Source organism: Acomys minous, assembly GCF_964271855.1.
Source record: "Acomys minous genome assembly, chromosome: 14".
NCBI classification, from domain to species: domain Eukaryota; kingdom Metazoa; phylum Chordata; class Mammalia; order Rodentia; family Muridae; genus Acomys; species Acomys minous.
In genome coordinates this window covers 74,516,884-74,536,641 of record NC_140496.1, presented here as the reverse complement: position 1 = coordinate 74,536,641, position 19,758 = coordinate 74,516,884, and the positions used below count along the sequence as shown (strand labels likewise).

The window sequence follows — 19,758 nt, the reverse complement described above, 5'->3', positions numbered from 1 at the left end:
CCTTATTACGATTACTCTGGCTTCCATAGTGTTTTTATACATCCCAGAGATAATTTTATGTTGTTAATGTTTTCATACAGCATATTTATTTTTTACGAATACCATCCACTTAAGAGTGTTAAACAAATGTCTCATTTACTAAATCCAAAGTGTTTGTTCATACATTTATTAATGATATGGAAACATTACTCTTGGTATTAAGCAATTAATATTTAATGTCTGCTTCAATTAGCCCAAATCTATATAACTATGCTTTGCTATATGGCCACATAATGCTATGCAACACCACACACAGAAGTTAAGGTGCAAAGCGAGATCCCAGGCAAACTCATAGTTAAGAACATGATGTCTTCTTTAGCACTGAAAAGCACCATTTACTTCATTTTTATATAAAGAACTAATGATGGATGTCTATCATTCAAATCTATCAGCCTCTTGTGTGAAAAAAAAATCCCTATGGATCACACCAAATTGAATAAAGTCAAAGAGAATGGGGTAATGTAGTAACTTTGGCTTGCAAGTTAACAAGCTTTAATTTTCCATGAATTTTAAATTTACATGACAAACAAGCATGCAGTCTAACTAAGGATAAATCTCTATAAGCAGTAACTGAATTGATAGCTAATTTCTATTCATTAAAACAGTAACATTTCCCTGTTCAGTTACACAATTCTTGGTACTAGATAATCAAATAAACAAAACAACAACAACAACAACAAAGCCCTAAAATAGTAAGTCTCAGTCTTATCATTATCTTTAAAGGCACATACATTTTAAGGATGTGAAAAAAAGATTAATAGAACCACTGAAGTTCCTCTGTTATGTTAAAATTCAGAAAAGCATTCATTTTTAAGTAATAAAAGAGAAAGTCTTCTAATATTCTTTTGGTTTGGGAGGAATAAAGGCTTTTACTTGACAGCTACATGAGTTTATATCAAAAAGAGAATTTGGCAGGGGCTTCTGAATCTATAACAATTGTCTATTAGTCTGTTTTTAATAATTTTTCTTTGGCATGTAATCCTCTTTAATTAGATTCCATCCTCTGTTGTTTCAAGATTCCATAAACTGGTGTCTTATATACCAGCTGCTGAAGCAGGAGTTACTGTCTAAACGATATTCACAATGAGTATTTAGGAGGTTTACAATTATACCCTTGCTAATAAATTGTGCCATTTTCCCCAACAATTTTAAGTGCTAATCTTCAGAAGGCATTTTAAAATTAGCTAAAATTCTGTCAAGAGATTTACAAAAATTGTTAGCATGAAGATAATTATGTCACAGCCCTTGGACACCATCTCTGATTGTGTGCATAAATCAGAAAATGTCAGCTGTGTTTTCCCTTAATAACTGCCCCTGCAGCAATATATTATAGTCTAAACTCTTATCATAATTTTTGTTTCTCTTTTCTAAATACCAGACAGTTACTTCAAAAGTTTGGAACTGATTAAATAATTCATATTTCCCAGAATAGTAACTGATTATCAGTTCCAAAATTGTATCAGCACTAAGTACTTCAATATGGAAGGGATAAACACACTTTGCATGAACTCTCTATATTAAAGAGCAAAATATTTCAATGCAACGATATTTTTAAAATGCTAATTAGGCATAAACTCCAACAAATTCAATAGTAAGCAAACAGAATTAAAAAATCAAATTATATTTAAAATGTACATAATTTGTATTTCAATAATAAAAACACAGAAGCAAAGTTTTCTAAAGAATTTATCAAACAACTTAACTGTTAATTTATACAATGCTATCTTTTTGTTATTGTTTTTGTTTTTGTTTTTGTTTTTGTTTTTCGAGACAGGGTTTCTCTATGTAGCCTTGGCTGTCCAGGACTCACTTTGTAGACCAGGCTGGCCTTGAACTCACAGCCCTCTGCCTGCCTTTGTCTCTTGAGTGCTGGGATTAAAGGCATGCTCCACCACGCCTGGCTACACTATTTTATAGAGTAAATAAAACATGCTCTCATCTTGGAAGAAATAAAATAAAAATATATCCCTCCTTTTACCCTAAGAACCATAAATTACATTTTCTCTGGTCAAACAAAATAGAGAAGAGGTAGACTGTTGGTTCAAGTTTAATAACTATGTTAAAAATAAATTTTAGTAATCTTTATATTCCACTATCTACACTAGGAAGTTTTAGTTTGGTGAATTTTTACTAGAATTGATAAGTTCAAAATAAACAGAAATAGCTTTAGTTTGCTGGACACCATGATTCAGGATTCAGTGGTCATAACCTGGGCATGGGCTTGTGAACATTGTCTGAAGAAGGAAAGCAGCACAGCATTGGGAAATTTGTGTGCATTAACAACCGAAGAGCAATGGCTGTGGGTGTCGCTCCTTAAGTTAACACTTTAACCTCCACCATCATATCATATGGCAGGACCAAGTCTACCATGGGAATGTGTAAGGTGGTGCTCTTAACATAGGCTCATAAATTAATTTTCTGGGAAGCAGTTTGCAGCTTTAGAAATCCAGCCTCACTTGTTTTTTTGGTCTAATCAGGGAACAAGAACAACTTTGTCCGACCAAAGCTATCAGGTCTTTTCTATCTTCATTCCTTGACAGCCTTGACAATTAACACCTCATAAAACATTCTTTCTCTCACAATATATCCAGAAGGAACACATATTCAGTATATTCATATATCTCAGTGGCTAAAGGCACTTACTACCAAGCCAGAGAACCTAAGCTCCATCTCCAAGAAAAATACGGTAGAATGAGAGAACCAGAGAAGTCTCCAGAAATTTTTCTGCATGGAACACTCAAGTAGGTACACACACACACACACACACACACACACACACACACACACACACACACACACACATGCTCAAAGACAGAAGGAGAGAGGTGAGAAAGAGAGAGAGAGAGAGAGAGAGAGAGAGAGAGAGAGAGAGAGAGAGAGAGGACAGAGAGCAGAGACACAGAGAGAGAGAGAGAGACATGTGTACCTACACTCAATAACTAGATAATTGTCTGATGATAGATTATAGGGAATAGATAACAGTGAGGAGGAGCAGGAGGATGGTGATCATGGTAGACCGAAGACAGACAGCTAGACAGATAAATGAGAACATTGTAAATTTTATTTATACATCATGAAGGTCATGTGTGTAGATGTCTTTCAATGAAATCTATCACTCAAAACTTAGCAACATTTTTTCTGTTAATATAAGACCAATAAGTGTATCTTTTAAAATTGAGACAATCTTTAATATCTCCTAATACATTAAAATATCAATAATAGAAATATAATTTTCTGTAGCATTTGGTTTTATGGATAGTGCTGGAATGAGTAGTTTGAGTCACTGTGATTTTTCTTACATGACAAACTCCTCAGAATGAAAAAATAAGATCTTAGAATGTCATTTTCCCTTTTAATATGTTTTATTACATAATTTATAAAATTCTTTTAACCCCACTGATGAAGCTGAGAATCTCTTTTGTTTACTGGCAGTTTATATCTTCTCTTTCAGATGTACTATTTCATATCCTTTGTAATATTTTTTTCTATCATTCATGTCAGAAACATATTCGCAGTCACTTTCTTTCGTTTATTTACAAGAATAGCACACGCTCTTCATACTTTATTTGTATAGGATATTAGAACATAAAATAGCATTAAAATTAATATCTATTATAGGTAACCAAACTATATCTTAGAGGAAATCTTATAGCACTAAAAGACTGATTTAGGGGGAAAAACAACCAAGGTATTGAAAGGTCTAAGAGTTTAAAATACACAAAGAAAAACATAACATAGAACTCCTACTTAGCCAATGAAATGGTAGAAAATGTTTGATGCCCAGGTTGAGCATTTGTATATTTGCATATGCTGTGAGGTGTAAGAAGTATTCAAGTGGAAAAAGAATTATTTATTTACATCTTAATCATGAAATCACTGCACATATAAATACTACAGTGATATCCTAGGAACTGGCTGTGAATCCCAGTTAGCCCTGAGACACCATCCTCATTTTTTTTTTTGTATTTGTACAATGTTGCCCTTTTATTTTGCATGACATTCCCATTTAAATTTTATTTTATTTTATTTATTTATTTATTTTACTCTTTGTTTTTCTTCTTATAATTTATTCAGATTACCTCTTGATTGTTATCCCCTCACTTGTATCTTCCCATTCCCTTCTCCCTACTTTACTCTATTCCTCTCCCCTAGACATGTGACAGAAAGGGAACTCCTCCCCCACCATAGGATCACAGGCTATGAGGTCTCATTTGGATCATGTGCTTCCCGTTCCTGTGAGTGCCACCAGGCCTCCCCACCAAGGGGAAGTGGTCAAATAGCAGGCACCAGAGTTCATGTCAGAGGCACAAGTGTGGAGAATGAGCTGTCCATTGGGTAGATCTGAATAGGGGGTGTCTAGGCTTACCGCATGCGTTGTCTTGGTTGGTACAGCAGATTGTGCAGCACCCCCTTGGGTCCAGGTCTGCCAGCCTTGATGGTCTTCTTGTGGGACTCCTGGTCCCTCTGTATCCTTCTACATCCCCATTCTTCCATACCACTCTCACTTGAAGGGCAATAGTCCCAGCATCTGTCCCGATGCCCCGCTGAGTGAAGGCTCTCAGTGGTCATCCATGTTGGGCTAATATCCAATTATAAGTGAGTATATTCCACATGTGTCTTTCTGGGTCAGCGTTATCTCACTCAGGATGATAATTTCTAGTTCCATCCATTTGCCTGCAAAATTTCAGATTCTCTTTGTTTTAACAGCTAAGTAGTATTCCATAGTGTAAAATGCACCACAGTTTCTTTAACCATTCTTCGACTGAGGGACCTTAGGTTGTTTCCAGATTCAGGCTATTACAAATAAGGCTACTATAAACAAAACTGAGTAAATGTACTTGTTGTGTGGTAGAGGATCTTTCAGGTATATGCCAAGGAGTAGAATAGCTGGGTCTTGAGGTAGCCCTGTTTCCAATTTTCTGAAAAAGTGCTAGATTGATTTCCAAAGTGGTTATACAAGTTTGCAGTCCCACAAACAATGGAGTGTTCCCCTTTAGGCACATCTTTGCCAACATGTGCTGTCACTTAGCCATCATGATGGATGTTTAAAAATGTAAGTATGTATGTGTGTAGTTCTCTTCATCCTTTCTCTATAACCATTATTATTACTTTCACATACTTCAAACTATAAGACTTTGAAGAGATTAATCTCTTTTTAATCATATAATTTCCCCTTTCCCAAAGCTCCTCAGATCCTCCTCACTCCCTCCCTCCCTACCTTGATGATATCTCTAACAAAAACATAAACACATTTTTTTAAAAATCAAAATTGAAACAAAAATCCCAATAAGATGAAAATAATAAAACCAAACAAAGGGTATTTTACATATTAACAGGAAAGAAAATTAAGCACCAATATCTTACATCTATAAACCCTGATACTTAAAGCTGTGACACAGTGACAAAAAATTTAAGAGACTATCCAACCACTTTCTCATTAGATTTAAGGTTAAATCCATGAGATGAAACCCATATGTGACACTGCTAAAGTGGCAAAGAATTTAGAGACTGGGAGAAAACTTTCTATGATTAGCCTGATAAAGGAACATGGCAATAAAATGACTCCTCACGCCATAACGGTATGTCTGCAGATTGACAGATTATTCAGCCCATATCAGAGAAGCCCTTCTTGCTTTCAATAGAGGGTAATTAACATAGAAACCTACAGATAGACAATGTGTAGCAAGTGCAAGACCTTAGAGCACTCAGCCCTAAATGACAGTTACCTACAAGGCTTAGAAAAGAGGAGGCAGAAGGACTATTTGACACAGAGATAGTGGATAAGTCCAAGGAAACAGTAACTTCCCAACACAACAGGACTGATGTACATGTAAACTCACAGAGACTGACACGTCACAGGCAAGTCCTTCACAGATTCAATCAAACCAAATCTCAGAACTGACAAGGGAAGTGGACACAAATTCTTACCCCTAAAGCCACGAGCCATTTGCAATTGACTACTACTTTGTACATCAACCTTACTGCAAGGTAGGCATCACACCCAGGAGAAACTGGCCAACATCTTTCTCTTATTAACTCATCATCTATGTCACAGGCCAAATGCCACCAAATCTGTGGGAGACAGGAAGGCAGCATGTGCCCTCTATGTGGGCCAGGCCTCATTGAACATCCCAGAAACTAAGCACAGCCCAATTTTAAAATTATACTTTGCCTCAACAACTTTATCATTTTTTCTTTGATATTTCCATTTGCCTGGTAAGAAAGAATATTTTCAATGAAAAGTTTTAAGATCAAATTATTGTATCTTTAGAAGAATTTTCAAGGAAAAATATGAAATCTGCTTAATGTGCTATTTTGTAGTCAAATGCTCTAACTCTGAGGTATAGGCCCCCAATTTGCTATTGTTAAACTTACTGCAACAATGTCTTGGCCCAAAGACTCTAATACATAGAGGAATATCAGTTAATTTTTATGGGTTAAAAACTTAAATATAGTAAATTGGTTTAAGCTATCATTCATCTTAATAAACATCTTTGCAAATCTGGCACAATTAAATATTCTTACAAGTTGGAGTGTGATTCATCTCTTAAAATTATAAGGAAAAGGTATATTTATGGTACATGATCAAAATGCTGACATGAAAATGAAATTTGAAAATTAAATGAAGAGAGTTGATTATGTAAATTGCAAGGCTCAGATCATTTGCATGTGATGAAAATTACAGTATCAGTTTGAAACATAAGGGCATTATCAGTCATCATTATTCTTCGAACTGGTCTTTTTATGAGATTATCACAGAGACCAAAGAGAAGATTGACCAAGATACTGGTGACACATTCAATCCCATCAGAAAACATCGGTGGTTTGACTCATCATCAAAAAAATCTCACATCTCAAATATGTTGCCCTTTCTCGTACTCAAGCCTGAATGTCTCTTATTAGGGATTATTTTGACTTCTTTTATAAGCACCACACTCTGATGTTTATGCTTCTCACCTAGTAGATCAGTGCAACCTCCAGTACTGCAAGGGCTGAGAAACAGAGTCATCTCATTGATAAAAAACAAGCATGAAACTTTAGCATCTAATACCAGCCAGTGTCCTGCACTGTCAGGACCATTGCAATAGCATCCCTCCACTAAGCAGATGACATGGAAGAGGAAAAGGAACAAAGGCGGCAGTTCTAGAGCATAAGACAAGTCACATGTCATAACGATATCACACTGAACAATTTTGATACCAGTCTGACATGCTATAATTTACATTTACCTACTTTTTTCTTTTTTTTTTTTATTAATGTATTCTTGTTACATCTCAATGGTTATCCCATCCCTTGTATCCTCTCATTCTTCCCTCCCTCCCATTTTCCCCTTATTCCCCTCTCTTATGCCTTTTCCTGAGGGGGATTACCTCCCCCTGTATATGCTCATAGGGTATCAAGTCTCTTCTTGGTAACCTGCTGTCCTTCTTCTGAGTGCCACCAGGTCTCCCCCTCCAGGGGACATGGTCAAATGTGAGGCACCAGAGTCCATGAGAAAGTCATATCCCACTCTCCACTCTACTGTGGAGAATGTTCAACCTTACCTACTTTTTTCAATAGTTGTATCAGGCTGAAATGGACCTACACTACAGAAGGAATTTTCCCTTATATTATTCACAGTGTTTCCTCAGGACTATAAACAATACATAACTAATAGTCAGTGTTCAGTGAGTGAAGAGAACCATATTATATATTGGTTACAAAAATTTTGCATGAGTATTAAAATTATACAAAGAAAAGACTTCATAGATATTTTCTTTGCAGAATAAAGGGCCAGCCAGTCTCTAATATGCAGTAACTTCTTTTGTGCCTTTAGTGGACTTCCAACTGAAAATCTGATAAGAAATACCTTGTTAATATAGTTCTCTAGATTCTGACTGTTTTTAGATGGAAAAATGGTAAACATACTATAATTTTTACTGTCCAAATTTATATTTTAGTGGAAGATAATAAACATTTCATCTTGATAAACTGAACAGCTATCTTACCTTCTTCATTAAAATTATTAAATACTAGCTGCTGAAATTAATAGATTAGTGAGTCGTATATAATTAAATTGTCAGTGCATGTTAAGTTTCAAAGACAAATATGCTTTGGGAGTTTAATTTCTGAGTGTATGGTTTTGAAGAATACTCAAATGATGGCACAATCTTAAATGATTTCCATCTACTCAAACATACTATTCACTAAATTTCATTCAAGTTTTTTAATATGTACTTGAATAATCCAAATACTTTAATGTATGTAGAAATTTATGTCGCAGGATGATGTCCTACTATTACACTTTCACCAGCATCACCATGTTAGAGTTATCATAATTGGCATGCTAGCAGTTACCATCAGCATGAATAGTTTATATGTTGACTAGGTTCTTAAATCGCTCAAGTTATGTGTTTCAGATTGCTGAAAACTGAACTGGATGGGGACTTTAAGAATGAAATTTATGTGCCTCATGGCTCAAGTAAAAAAAAACCTCTTGCCCATCAATAGAATTATGAAATTAAAAAAGACTTAGTTAAAAGACCTCCAAAAACAAAAATTTATAGCCCTTCAAGGAATTAAAATCTTCACTCTCGGGATATTCTTTAGTTCAAATCAAAGCCCTTGTGTTCACCAGCCTCTTGTTCGGCTCTCTGTGGAGATGTTTAATAAACATTTAAGTCCTGGCTCTCCTTCCATACTTGGTGACGATGGGGAAAAAAAGCTAGTCATCTTTCTCTTATAAGAACCCTTCATCCTTAAAGACTGGTATTACCTCCCCACCCTCCTGATCTCCAGGCTGAATAATCTACTGTCTTCAGGCTTGCTTCATCAATTTGATTTGCTTTAAGTCTCAATTTATGTATGGGTCTAAGTCAGAAATCCTCTTCACAGAGCTTAAACATGGATAGCTTGTCCTGGACCTTCATCCATTATTATGCACAATCAATCACATATTGCTACACAGCTTTGCCCTGTGACAGTCGCCACAGTCTATATAATCCCTGTCCAGGTGTTCTGGGGCCTTCTGAAGTTTCAACTCACTAGGACACTGGGTTCAGTAGCAAATGCTATTTTACCTCTACAAACAATGTTTCCCATAAATAGATTCAGTGGGATTTTCATCATGACTTCCCTTCATCTAATCTGATTACAAATAAATTGAATATAATTTTAAGGCAAAACATACCAGTGAAAAATACCATCTGGCATTAGATGATAGCTTTGAATAACTCCATTGTCTGGCTCAAACTCATTGTCTGTGGAGCCTACTGAACAATTTCCAACAAATATTATGATATTGGCTTCATGAGAACTTTTATTTTCTGGCCAAGTCGGAAATGCAAACTTGATTCTTTTTTTTAAGTGCTTATTAAGAATACGACTGAACCAAGCTTGTTTTGATATAATAACAAGATTAAATGATTGCTGTGTTGCTTTTTCCTAAGAAACTGAGTATTGATTTGTTCATTGAGTTAGCAATAGCAAAAACAGAAACTCTGTAGTTGTTCATATATATATATATGCAATTTGAATATATTTCTGTGTACAAATTCACCAGAAACAAATTAAAGTATTCATGGAGGATTGAAGATGTAGCTCAGCAGTAGAGCAATTACTCAGCATGCACAAAACCTGAACCACAACCCCCATCTCTGAGTTTTTACAATACTTTTATAATGTATTATAAATATTTTGACCCTCTATAGTTATAAAGCTCATACGTCAGTGGGTAGGAGAGAAATGATAAAATGTATGTTTTAAATATTTGACTTAAAGTATGGCATAGCTGAGAATGTGGCCCAGTGAGGAGATCTTTTCCTTATCATGTGTGAGCCTCTGAGTTCTATCGATAGTACTACCAATAAAATGTTAAATGCAATCAATAAATGTACTTCAAATGTGTGCTTTGAACACTCTCTGATAGTGTCAGACATCCAGGTGTGGTGAAAGAAAGAAAAAAGGTGACAGAGGGGAATGAGGGATTTTGTACAATCAGGATGCCCACAAAGCCTGCATTCTTTTTTTATTTTTAATAAGCAATTTCAGTCACTTCCTGTGCTTCTCAAACTTAGTAGTTTCAACAAAATACCAAACATATGATTGATGAATGTTCCAGCTTCCATGAGATAATAGCATGAATATATATTTTAAGAAGGAAATCAAAATGCAACCTAGGCCATATGGAGGGAAACAAAGGCACACATGAGCTTATGGTGGCCCACTTGGCTTTTTTTTTTTTAATGCACATGATGGGATAGCAATTGAGACATAATATGAATGATTTTATTTTTCAATAAAAAATAGTATCATAAAAAAATTAAACAGAAAAAAAGCCTTCATTCCTAAAGACCATTACTAACTCCCATTTCCCTTGATTTCAAGCCTGAACAATCCACTATCTTTAGGTGATGAGAGATATCAAGGAACGCCTAGACTTCAAAATGGTTATGAACCTGGAAAGCCAAGAAGGAAGGAAGCCTAAAGCCTAATAAGGATATAGCAATAGACTTCGTAAAATAGGAGCATAGAAAGGAAAAGATTCCATGGAACCTGGCTCAACCATTAGAGTACTATGAGATAACTAAAATGGTGCTTTGGTTCATATATTTATTTCCTGTCAGAGGGATCCTCGAAGCTTAAATTTTCTGTGGTGATAAGTGTCTTTTTATATGTTAGTGAGTGCCAGGCCTCCATGCTCCTCAGAATGGGCACTGGGTACCAGGAGAATCAACTATGAGATTAAAGACTTAGACCTCTGAAATTTACTGTCCTCATCTGTTCAGAAGAAAGAGGCGGAAGGTTCAGTCAATCATGATGAACTGGAAAGTTAATCAATAATATGGACTTAATAAAAGCTCCATAAAAGTCCAAAAAGGTTGAGACCTGTGCAGATACTGGAAAGGTGCAGTATATAGGGAGGAAAAAGATCTTCATCAGTTCATCAAAACCTGACCCTGCACATTTCCTCCATTTGCTCTTAAATTGAAACTTTTTATCGATGACTCCTCTCATTTTTAAGTAAACTGTATCCTTGAGTCCTGAGGAGCTTCTGTAGCAAACAACTGATCCAAAAGGGAAGATCCCTTAGGACAGGCATTCTACAGGACTGAAGTAGCATCCTTAATATAGACTCTCTTGCTAATACCCAAATAGACAGTATCAGAAAGATGGTAAATGGGCAACCTTGGATGCAGCCAGAGTTGACACCCAAACTCTGCCTAGACAGGGTAAGCAAGTCCTCAATAGTTTCTGCCTCACAAATATGTCTGTCAGATATATTGGTCCAGAAGGCTGAAGATGATGCTCCAAAGTCTTAGGGAGTTTTGGGTGACAGTCAGGCAGCAAACTATCTCTGTCATTTTCTCATTTTGGAAGCTGCTAATCAGCACTTCCTGTATACTCAGGTAATTAATTTTATTCCTTCTCAAGTCTCTAATGGGGTTGAAGGCCAGATAGTTTAGTTTTACAATTAAGCTTAGTTGCTTTTGGGTTAAAATGCTTTTAGGTCTAGATAGATGTTTTAAGTTGATAATGACAAGATATGAAAGATACTGATTTACTTTCAGAATTTTAGACTCACCAATATAGAAAAAATGTTTTCTTCAAGGCTGCCAAATACAAATAGCCAAAACACTATGAACATCACATTTATACAATTACTGATTGTTTTGTGGTTCTTCTTGCTGTAGGTAGTTATTTATATATATGTGTAATAATATAAATATATGTAGAAAAAGAAAAAATTTTAAAATGAACAAACTATAAAAACATTGTATTTTTTAAAAAGTATTGTGTACACAGTTGGTGTCTGAAAAGAATTGAAACATGGATATTTAAGCACCATACATCTAGAATCAAAATAGCTATATGAGGAGTTATGTTGTTTACATGGCACACTGACACTGCCCAAGTAGGCTACTCTGGGTAGAAAGAAAAGTTTATTTAGGGATCAAACTGTCAAGACTGTATCTTGGGGCAGAGAGTCGCAAAGAGGCAAAGAAAGCCTTGAAGTTTTAACGGGACAGGTGTGTGGAGCAGAGGGACGTGCTAGCCAGAACAACCCGGGAGCTAGTAAGGGGGATTTGATATCATGCAGGTTTGTCTGAGTTAATCAGAAATTAGGTGTTCCACTGATGGAGGAAGTTGGCCATAGGGAGCAGATAAGGGTAGTAATGTTTTTGGTTTTTTGTTTGTTTGTTTATTTTTTTCCTGACGAAAAGAAACAGATTTCACAATGTTTCTAAAGAATGCTGCTTTTAGGTAGCAATCCTTCTGTTTGCCTGGTCAGAATCCAGCCTGACCTGGCCCCAGACTGTCATTCCAGACTTTTTCAGCTACACCTAAATTTTGAGGGCCTGTTTTGCATCTTAGAGATGTTAGCAGAAAGAAAAACGTCAGTGTTCACAAAAACTCAGATACGTAGACAAAATTTTCAGAGGTCTGATGACTGAATGTAATAAGTATACATGGAATTAGATATTTTAAAAGATTTGCCTTATATTTTTAATTAGGTAGGTTGGGTGGGGGATAAGTACACATGAGTGCAGCTGCTTCAGGGGCCAGGAAAAGGCATCAGATCCTCTGTAGCTACACTTACAGGCCCTCGTGAGCCACCCAAGATGAGTACATGGGACCAAATTCTGATCCTCTACAAGAGCAGCAAGTGCTCTTAATCACTGAGCCATCTCTCCAGCCACATAGTTTTTTTTTCAGTGTAATACAATCATGTTCTTGTGACACAAAAAGGAACCATGTGCCATGGAAGGTTTAAGCTGCCTTATTGTAGTAGCTACAGTATATTTTATAAGTTAGTATCTCATAGCATTATCTTAAATACATTCTAAAATTCTTTTATTGAAACCAGCTTGAATGGTTGTTTCCAGAGACCCTATAGCAAAAGTCTACAAAAATAATTTTCTAGTATCAAAGAACTTAGTTATTAAATAAGATAATGTGGAAGTTATTTTATAACTTTTATGTAGATTTCTGGAAAATGCTGCTACAAGAAGATAATAACTTAATTTGTGAATAAATAAAAGAATAAAGAGGAGGGTACTATGCTTCAGCAATCAATTATAGCTACTCATCCACATCTCACATACACTATTGATCTCTTACATATCAATATTATATCCAAATGATTACTAGAATTGAAACTGCACTATGCTGTTAAATGTATTTGAAATGGAAGCTTAACTTTTCCTCAAAATAAAGTGACTCTCCTTTCAAGAATAGTAAATTTCTACGATTCCTAAAATCTAGGAAAAGAAATTTCTTCAAAATTTCACTAGGACTCTTTACCTTTGTTTCATTTCTTGAATACAAGGAAGATAGAATTAAATGAAAATAAATTAAGAATAAACATGTTAGAAATATATGTACATGTAACATAATGTCTTCAAAATCTCTGATTCTTTTTTAATATATTTTATTAATTTATTCATATTACGTCTCAATTGTTATCCCATCCCTTGTATCCTCCCATTCCTCCCTCCCTCCCATTTTCCCCTTACTCCCCTCCCCTATGTCTGTGACTGATGGGGACCTCCTCCCCCTGTATATGCTCATAGGGTATCAACCTCTATGATTCTTAAGGAAGGATATTTTATTTGCTTGAAGCCTCATTCTACCAAAAGAATAACTGAAAACAGAAGCAGATTTCAAATGCATGTGGGTTTTGACAACCCAGGGAGGACTTGTCAATCATTGGGGCATGTACACTTTCCAGTTGGAATGCAAGGCCTAGGCAAGCTTGACTCTTTATTGAGTTGTGTACAGATGTGCAAAAGAAAAAAAAAGTAGAGACATTCAATTACATTAACAATTTAATATCAAACATTTTAGAATTGAACTATAGTGTACAACCTATTAATCATGAGGGAAATGGATATATTATAGCAATTTCAATAGACATGGTGAGAAATATTGGTGGCTACGACTGAATTTGGATGCAAGAGCAAATAAATCAACTAAACATAAGTGTAAATAGTTAAAGTTCTCAACCAAAAGAATTAAAGAATCAAAAAACATACAAAGGCCAACCCTATTCTGCACAGAATCCTCTCTGAAAAACTGAAGAAGATTTGAAATACAGAGATGGTCCAAATCAGAGTAGACAGAAGACTGTCTTATATTCAAAAAGGTAAGATCCACCTCCTCCAAAAAAGATAAAGAAAACTACAATAAAAAATAGTAGTTAAGACTTTGACATGAACTCTGGCGCTCCATATTTGATCACCTCTCCTTGGTCGGGAGGCCTGGTGGCACTCAAAAAAAGAATAAATAGGCTACCAAGATGAGACTTTATAGCCTATGATTATATAGTGGGGCAAGAGGTCCTTCTCGGTCATAGACGTAGGGGAGGGGAATAGGGTGAAAGCAGGAGGAAGCGAGGAATGGGAGGATACAAGTGATGGGATAACAATTTAGTTGTAATCTGAATAAACTGACAAAAATTTAAAAATAGTAGTTAAAATAGGGAAATAATATTACATATAAAGAAAAAAAATTAACAGAATTCCCCAATTCCAAATGAGAAAACACATTTATTTTTAGGATCTATTGAAAGTTTTAATGTTCCTTTCTGCAAAAATGGCACACTGAATAAAATAAATTAAATCTGAGACAGTTTATCCTTTAAGATTATATGAATAGTGTCATTTTAGAAGAGACAGGGGGTTGAACTATAATGTGCAATTTTATTTTATGAAAATAGCTTTTCTGTCATGTGTTTATCACATGAAAATATCAGGTACTATTAAAATATATTTAAAAGATGAGTCTGTATAATGTAGTATTCATTGACTTTTTTTTTTTTTTGAGGCAGGGTCTCCCAAGGCCAGGCTGGCTTCAGACACAGCATGTGGCCAAGGATATCACTGAAGTTCTAATCTTCTAGCCTCTTCCTTCTAAGGCCTGGTATTACATACATTAGCCCCCATGTATGGCCTTCCTTGTGTGGTACTAGGTGTCAAGTCTAGGACTTCAACATGCTAAGCAAGCACTACCCACTGAGCTACTTTTTCACTGTCTCATGCAGGTATGGATACATGGAACGGCTAATTTATGCAACTATGCTCAATTAGATATGACTCTGTGCTACTGTGGCATAGTTATAAAAAATTAGATTGAATAATTTGGCAAGTAGAATGACTTTCTGTTTAGTACCACTAAGTAGGCATTGGAGGGCTCCTAGCACTGGATATGGTGTCAGTTTTTGGCTGTTACTCATAAGTGAAGGTTAGCTATTAGAAAGAATATGTTTATGATCTGAACAGGACAATCTTAGGTGAGGAAATCATCATATTTACACAGCACAATGGTACAGAGTTCTTTTTCTTTAACCAACAAGGAAAACCCCTAAGCCCTCCATCAGAGTCAGCTGTTCTGCCACAAAGAGGCATAGTTTGTGGTAATAAAGAAAAGAAGCCATGCATGAAAACATAAATGTTCCGATGCAGGTTACCGGATAACTAAATTACCCAATCCTGTCACCATTTAAATAATCTGTAATGCAGCACAGAATTGCATGGGATGGTGTCATGTCATCTGAAGTGGCCAAAATGAAATTGCAAACTAAGGCATATGATGCATAATTCCATTTTGAAAAAAAAAAACACAGATGCACAGGCTAAGCAAGCATTATGTTTCAGATACTCCTGACTCGATTCAATGTGCTATGAACTGCGATAACTCTGAGAATTGTGGATCTCATAAGTTCTCTACTGCTTAAGAATCCTCTAACTCTGAATTTTTACTGTGGCTTGAGATTCTCTTTATATGTCTTAACTTTTTGAAAAAAAAAAACTTACAACATCCCTTGTTTGCACTTAAGAAAAAAATGAAGCTTGAATTAAACTAGTTGCACAGGATTTTTACAGTCCTTTCTTCCTCCCTCCCTCCCTCCCTCCCTCCCTCCCTCCCTCCATCCATCCATCCCTCTCTCCCTCCCTCCCTACCTACCTTTTTCCCTATTTTCTTCCCTAACTCTTCATTCTCCTCACACTCTTGGACTTTCTCTTCCTCCTTCTTGTTCCTTCCCTACCTTGTGTTCTTCCTCCTCATTCTTTTGTGACACAGCCTCCATGTGTAGTCCAGACTGATCACAAATTCACAATCCTCTCTCTTCCAAGGCCTGAGCTTATAGTTACGTGGCATTGAAATTGGCTTGGTTAGGTTTTCTGAGTATCAATGGGAAGATCTTGAATTTGAATCTCAGTGTGGTAATTAGGTGCGCGATACACAGATTTAAGAACTGAATTGTCTTTGGCAATCTTGAAGTGCTATAACAATTATACTAAAAATAAAAAGCATAAAAATGATGGATTCAAAAGGTGTTGTGACTGACATCGATCAGATAGTTTTCTCTTATGTCTCTGATTTACAAGAAACGTGTGAGCCAATATCCTTCACCTTTGTCTGAAAAGGCTAGAGTCTCACCCACACCTTTACTTCTGATCTTCTTTTAATAAAAATCAAAACATCTACTGTTGTTGTATTCAAAAGTATTAGGAAACATTTTTTTTCTTGCCCAAGAAGTAAATGACTGAGGGAAAAATTACAGACCATTATGGCATGCTAATGACCCAAATTAGATAAACACAAGCAAGAGAAAGGAGGCCAGAGCCAGGGCACTGGAAGAGAATGGGGAGACAGAGTAACACTCACTCACTCAGAACAGCCATTGTATCCACTCCGTTATCAGAGGAAAATGAGTCATTTGGGCCTTTAGTTATAATAAAATCTTACACAATGTTTTGTGTTTGAATAGCTAACACCTCAGGCGACTGCAGACTGCAATATGTCTCCAAGTACCTTATTCAGTTCAGGCAGGATTGCAAATGGTACGGATACCTTTTTGCTTCTCTGACAAATAGTAACCAGTAGGTAGACTTTTTAGTGTTTTCTTCTAAAGTAGCTATAAGTGGATAAAGTAAATGAAGATAAGCTTAACTGAGTTCTTAGGAATGAAAATGATACATAAAATTCTTTATTAGGATATTATTCTCTTTCACAAGTCTTCTTAATGATCTGCTTTGATCCTTTAAATAATTAGTCTTTTCTATTCAAGTGATTTTTTTTTCACTACAAATGGATTTTCAGGACCAGATTTTAAATCTCTAAAATTTAAGTTTTAGAATTGAGTGACTGAGTAGAAAAGCAAACTGAAAGAAGAAATAATTTGAAGGTGTTATGAAGTTGTGACAGACAACAATAAAAGATTACAGACAAATTATAACTACTAACAGGATTTAAATATTCTGTTTCCTCAAACGTAACTTGTTTGATAATTCAAACTTCCTACTAAATACCACCAGCTCTTGTGATTTTTATATTTCATTGTGTATGACTATATTTCTACTACCTGAATGATATATGACAATATAAGTCAATGGTAATGTTTAAACCAAGTGCCTTTAAAAGATATGGTGGAGATCTTTTGTTGTACAGGATTGCCTTAGCTATTCGGGGATTTTTTGTTTTTTTTAAATGAAGTTGAGAATTGTTCTCTTAAAATCTGTAAAAAATTAGGTTGGCATTTTGAAGGGAATTGCATTAAATTTATGGAGTGCTTTTGGTAAGATGGCCATTTTTGCTATGTTAATCCTACCAATCCATGAGCATGGGAGATCTTTCCATCTTCTGGTATCTTCTTTGTTTTTTTCTTCAGAGACTTAATCTTTTTCTCATACAGGTCTCTCACTTGGTTGGTTAGAGTTACACCAAGATACTTTGTTTTTTGTGGTTCTTTGGAAGGATGTAGTTTCCCTAATTTCTTTTTCAGCCTGTTTGTCTTTTGTATAAAGTAGGGCCCCCAATTTGGGGGAATTGATTTTGTATCCAGCCACTCTGCTGAAGGAGTTTATCAGCTGTAGGAGTTCCTTGGTAGAATTCTTGGGGTCACCTATGTAAAACGCTCATATCATCTGTGAATAATTATAATTGACTTTTTCCTTTCTGATTTATATCCCTTTGATCTCCTTTAGTTGTCTTATTGCTTTAGCTAGGACTTCAAGCACTATATTGAAGAGATGTGGAGAGTGGACAGCCTTGTCCTGTCCCTGATTTCAGTTGAATTGATTTAAGTTTCTACCCATTTAACTTGATGTTGGCTGTAGGTTTGCTGTATATGGCCTTAACTATGTTTGGTTATCTCCATCCCTGATCTCAAGCTGTCTTATAGAGCAACAGTAATAAAAACGGCATGTTACTGGCATAGACACTGAAAGGTGGATCCATGGAATTGAATCAAAGATCTACAAATAAACCCACACATTTATGGACACTGGATTTTCAAAAAAATAAGCCCAAAACCAGACAATGGAAAAAAAATAATATCTTCAACTAATGGTGCTGTTCTAACTGGATGGCTACTTGTAGAAAAATGCACATAGACCCTTATTTATCACCATGTACAAAGCTAAAGTCCAAGTAGATTAAAGATCTCAACATAAAATAAAACTCAGTAAATCTGTGAGAAGAAAAAATGGGGAAGTGCCTTGAGCTCATTGGCACAGGATACAACATGCTGAACGGAATGCCAATAGCTCAGGCTCTAAGATTAACAATTAGTAAATGGGACCTCATGAAACTGAAAATCTTCTGTAAAGCAAAGGATACTGTCAACAGTACAAAATGACAGCCTACACACTGGGAAAATATCTTCACCAGCCCTACATCTGACCTAGGGCTAACATCCAAAAATAAAGAACTCAAGCAATTAAACACCACCAAACAAAATAACCCAATTAAAAAATGTTATAGAAAACTAAACAGAGTATTTTCAACAGAGGAATATCGAACGAGCCAAGAAACACTTAAAGAAATGTTCAATGTCTGTAGTCATCAAGGAAATGCAAATCAAAATGACTCTGAGATTATATCCTACACCCGTCAGAATGGCTAAAATAAAAAACTCAAGTGACAACACATGCTGATGAGGGTGTAGAGAAAGGGGAACACTCCTCCTTTACTGGTGGGAGTGCAAATTTGTGCAACCACTTTGGAAATCGATCTGGTGCTTTCTCAGAAAATTAGGAATAGTGCTACCTCAAGATGTAGATATTCCACTCTTGGGCATAGACGCAAAAGATGCTTCACCATAAAATAAGGACATTTACTCAACTATGTTCATGGCAGCTTTATTCACAATAGGCAGAATCTGGAAACAACCTAGATGTCCTTCAACTGAAGAATGGATAAAGAAACTGTGGTACATTTTACACAATGTAATACTACTTAGCTACTGAAAACAAGGAAACCTTGAAATTTGAAAGCAAATGGATGGAAGTAGAAAAGATCATACTGAGTGATGTAACTCAGACCCAGAAAGACACACATGGTATATACTCATTCTTAAACAGATATTAGCCACATAGTACAGGATAACCATACTACAAAACGGAGACTGATGGACCAACCAAGGACCATGTATGGTGTGGACCTAGACCCTCTGTTCAGATGTAGTAGATAGGCAGCATTGCCTCCTTGTGGGTCCCACAATATGGGAAGTAGGGACTACTTCTGACATGAACTCGGCCTCCCCCATCTTGACTACTTCCTCCTGGCAGGGCGTTCTTGCCAGGCCACAGAGGAAGAGGATATAGGTATTACAGATGAGACTTGATAGGCTGAGGTCAGATGTTAGAGGAGGAGGGCTCCCCTTTCTGAAAGCTAAGGAAGACAAGGAGAGATTATGAAGGAGGGAGAGTGTGATCGGGAGGCAATGAGGGAGAG

The 19,758-nt window shown here is 36.0% G+C and overlaps 1 protein-coding gene across 2 annotated transcripts in view; it reads right to left on the bottom strand.

Moving 5' to 3' along the window:
• Positions 1 to 19,758, bottom strand: part of DPYD (dihydropyrimidine dehydrogenase) — an 867,929-nt gene that overhangs the window by 768,673 nt on the left and 79,498 nt on the right. Inside the window, exon 1 of one of the 2 annotated variants that reach the window (XM_084756837.1) lies at positions 4,406 to 4,623. The exons of the other annotated variant lie outside the window; for it this stretch is intronic. Coding sequence (XP_084612963.1) covers positions 4,406 to 4,608 — 203 coding nt within the window. The 5' untranslated portion in view covers positions 4,609 to 4,623. Of the gene's footprint in view, positions 1 to 4,405; positions 4,624 to 19,758 lie in introns of those variants that run through there. 2 annotated transcript variants of the gene reach the window in all.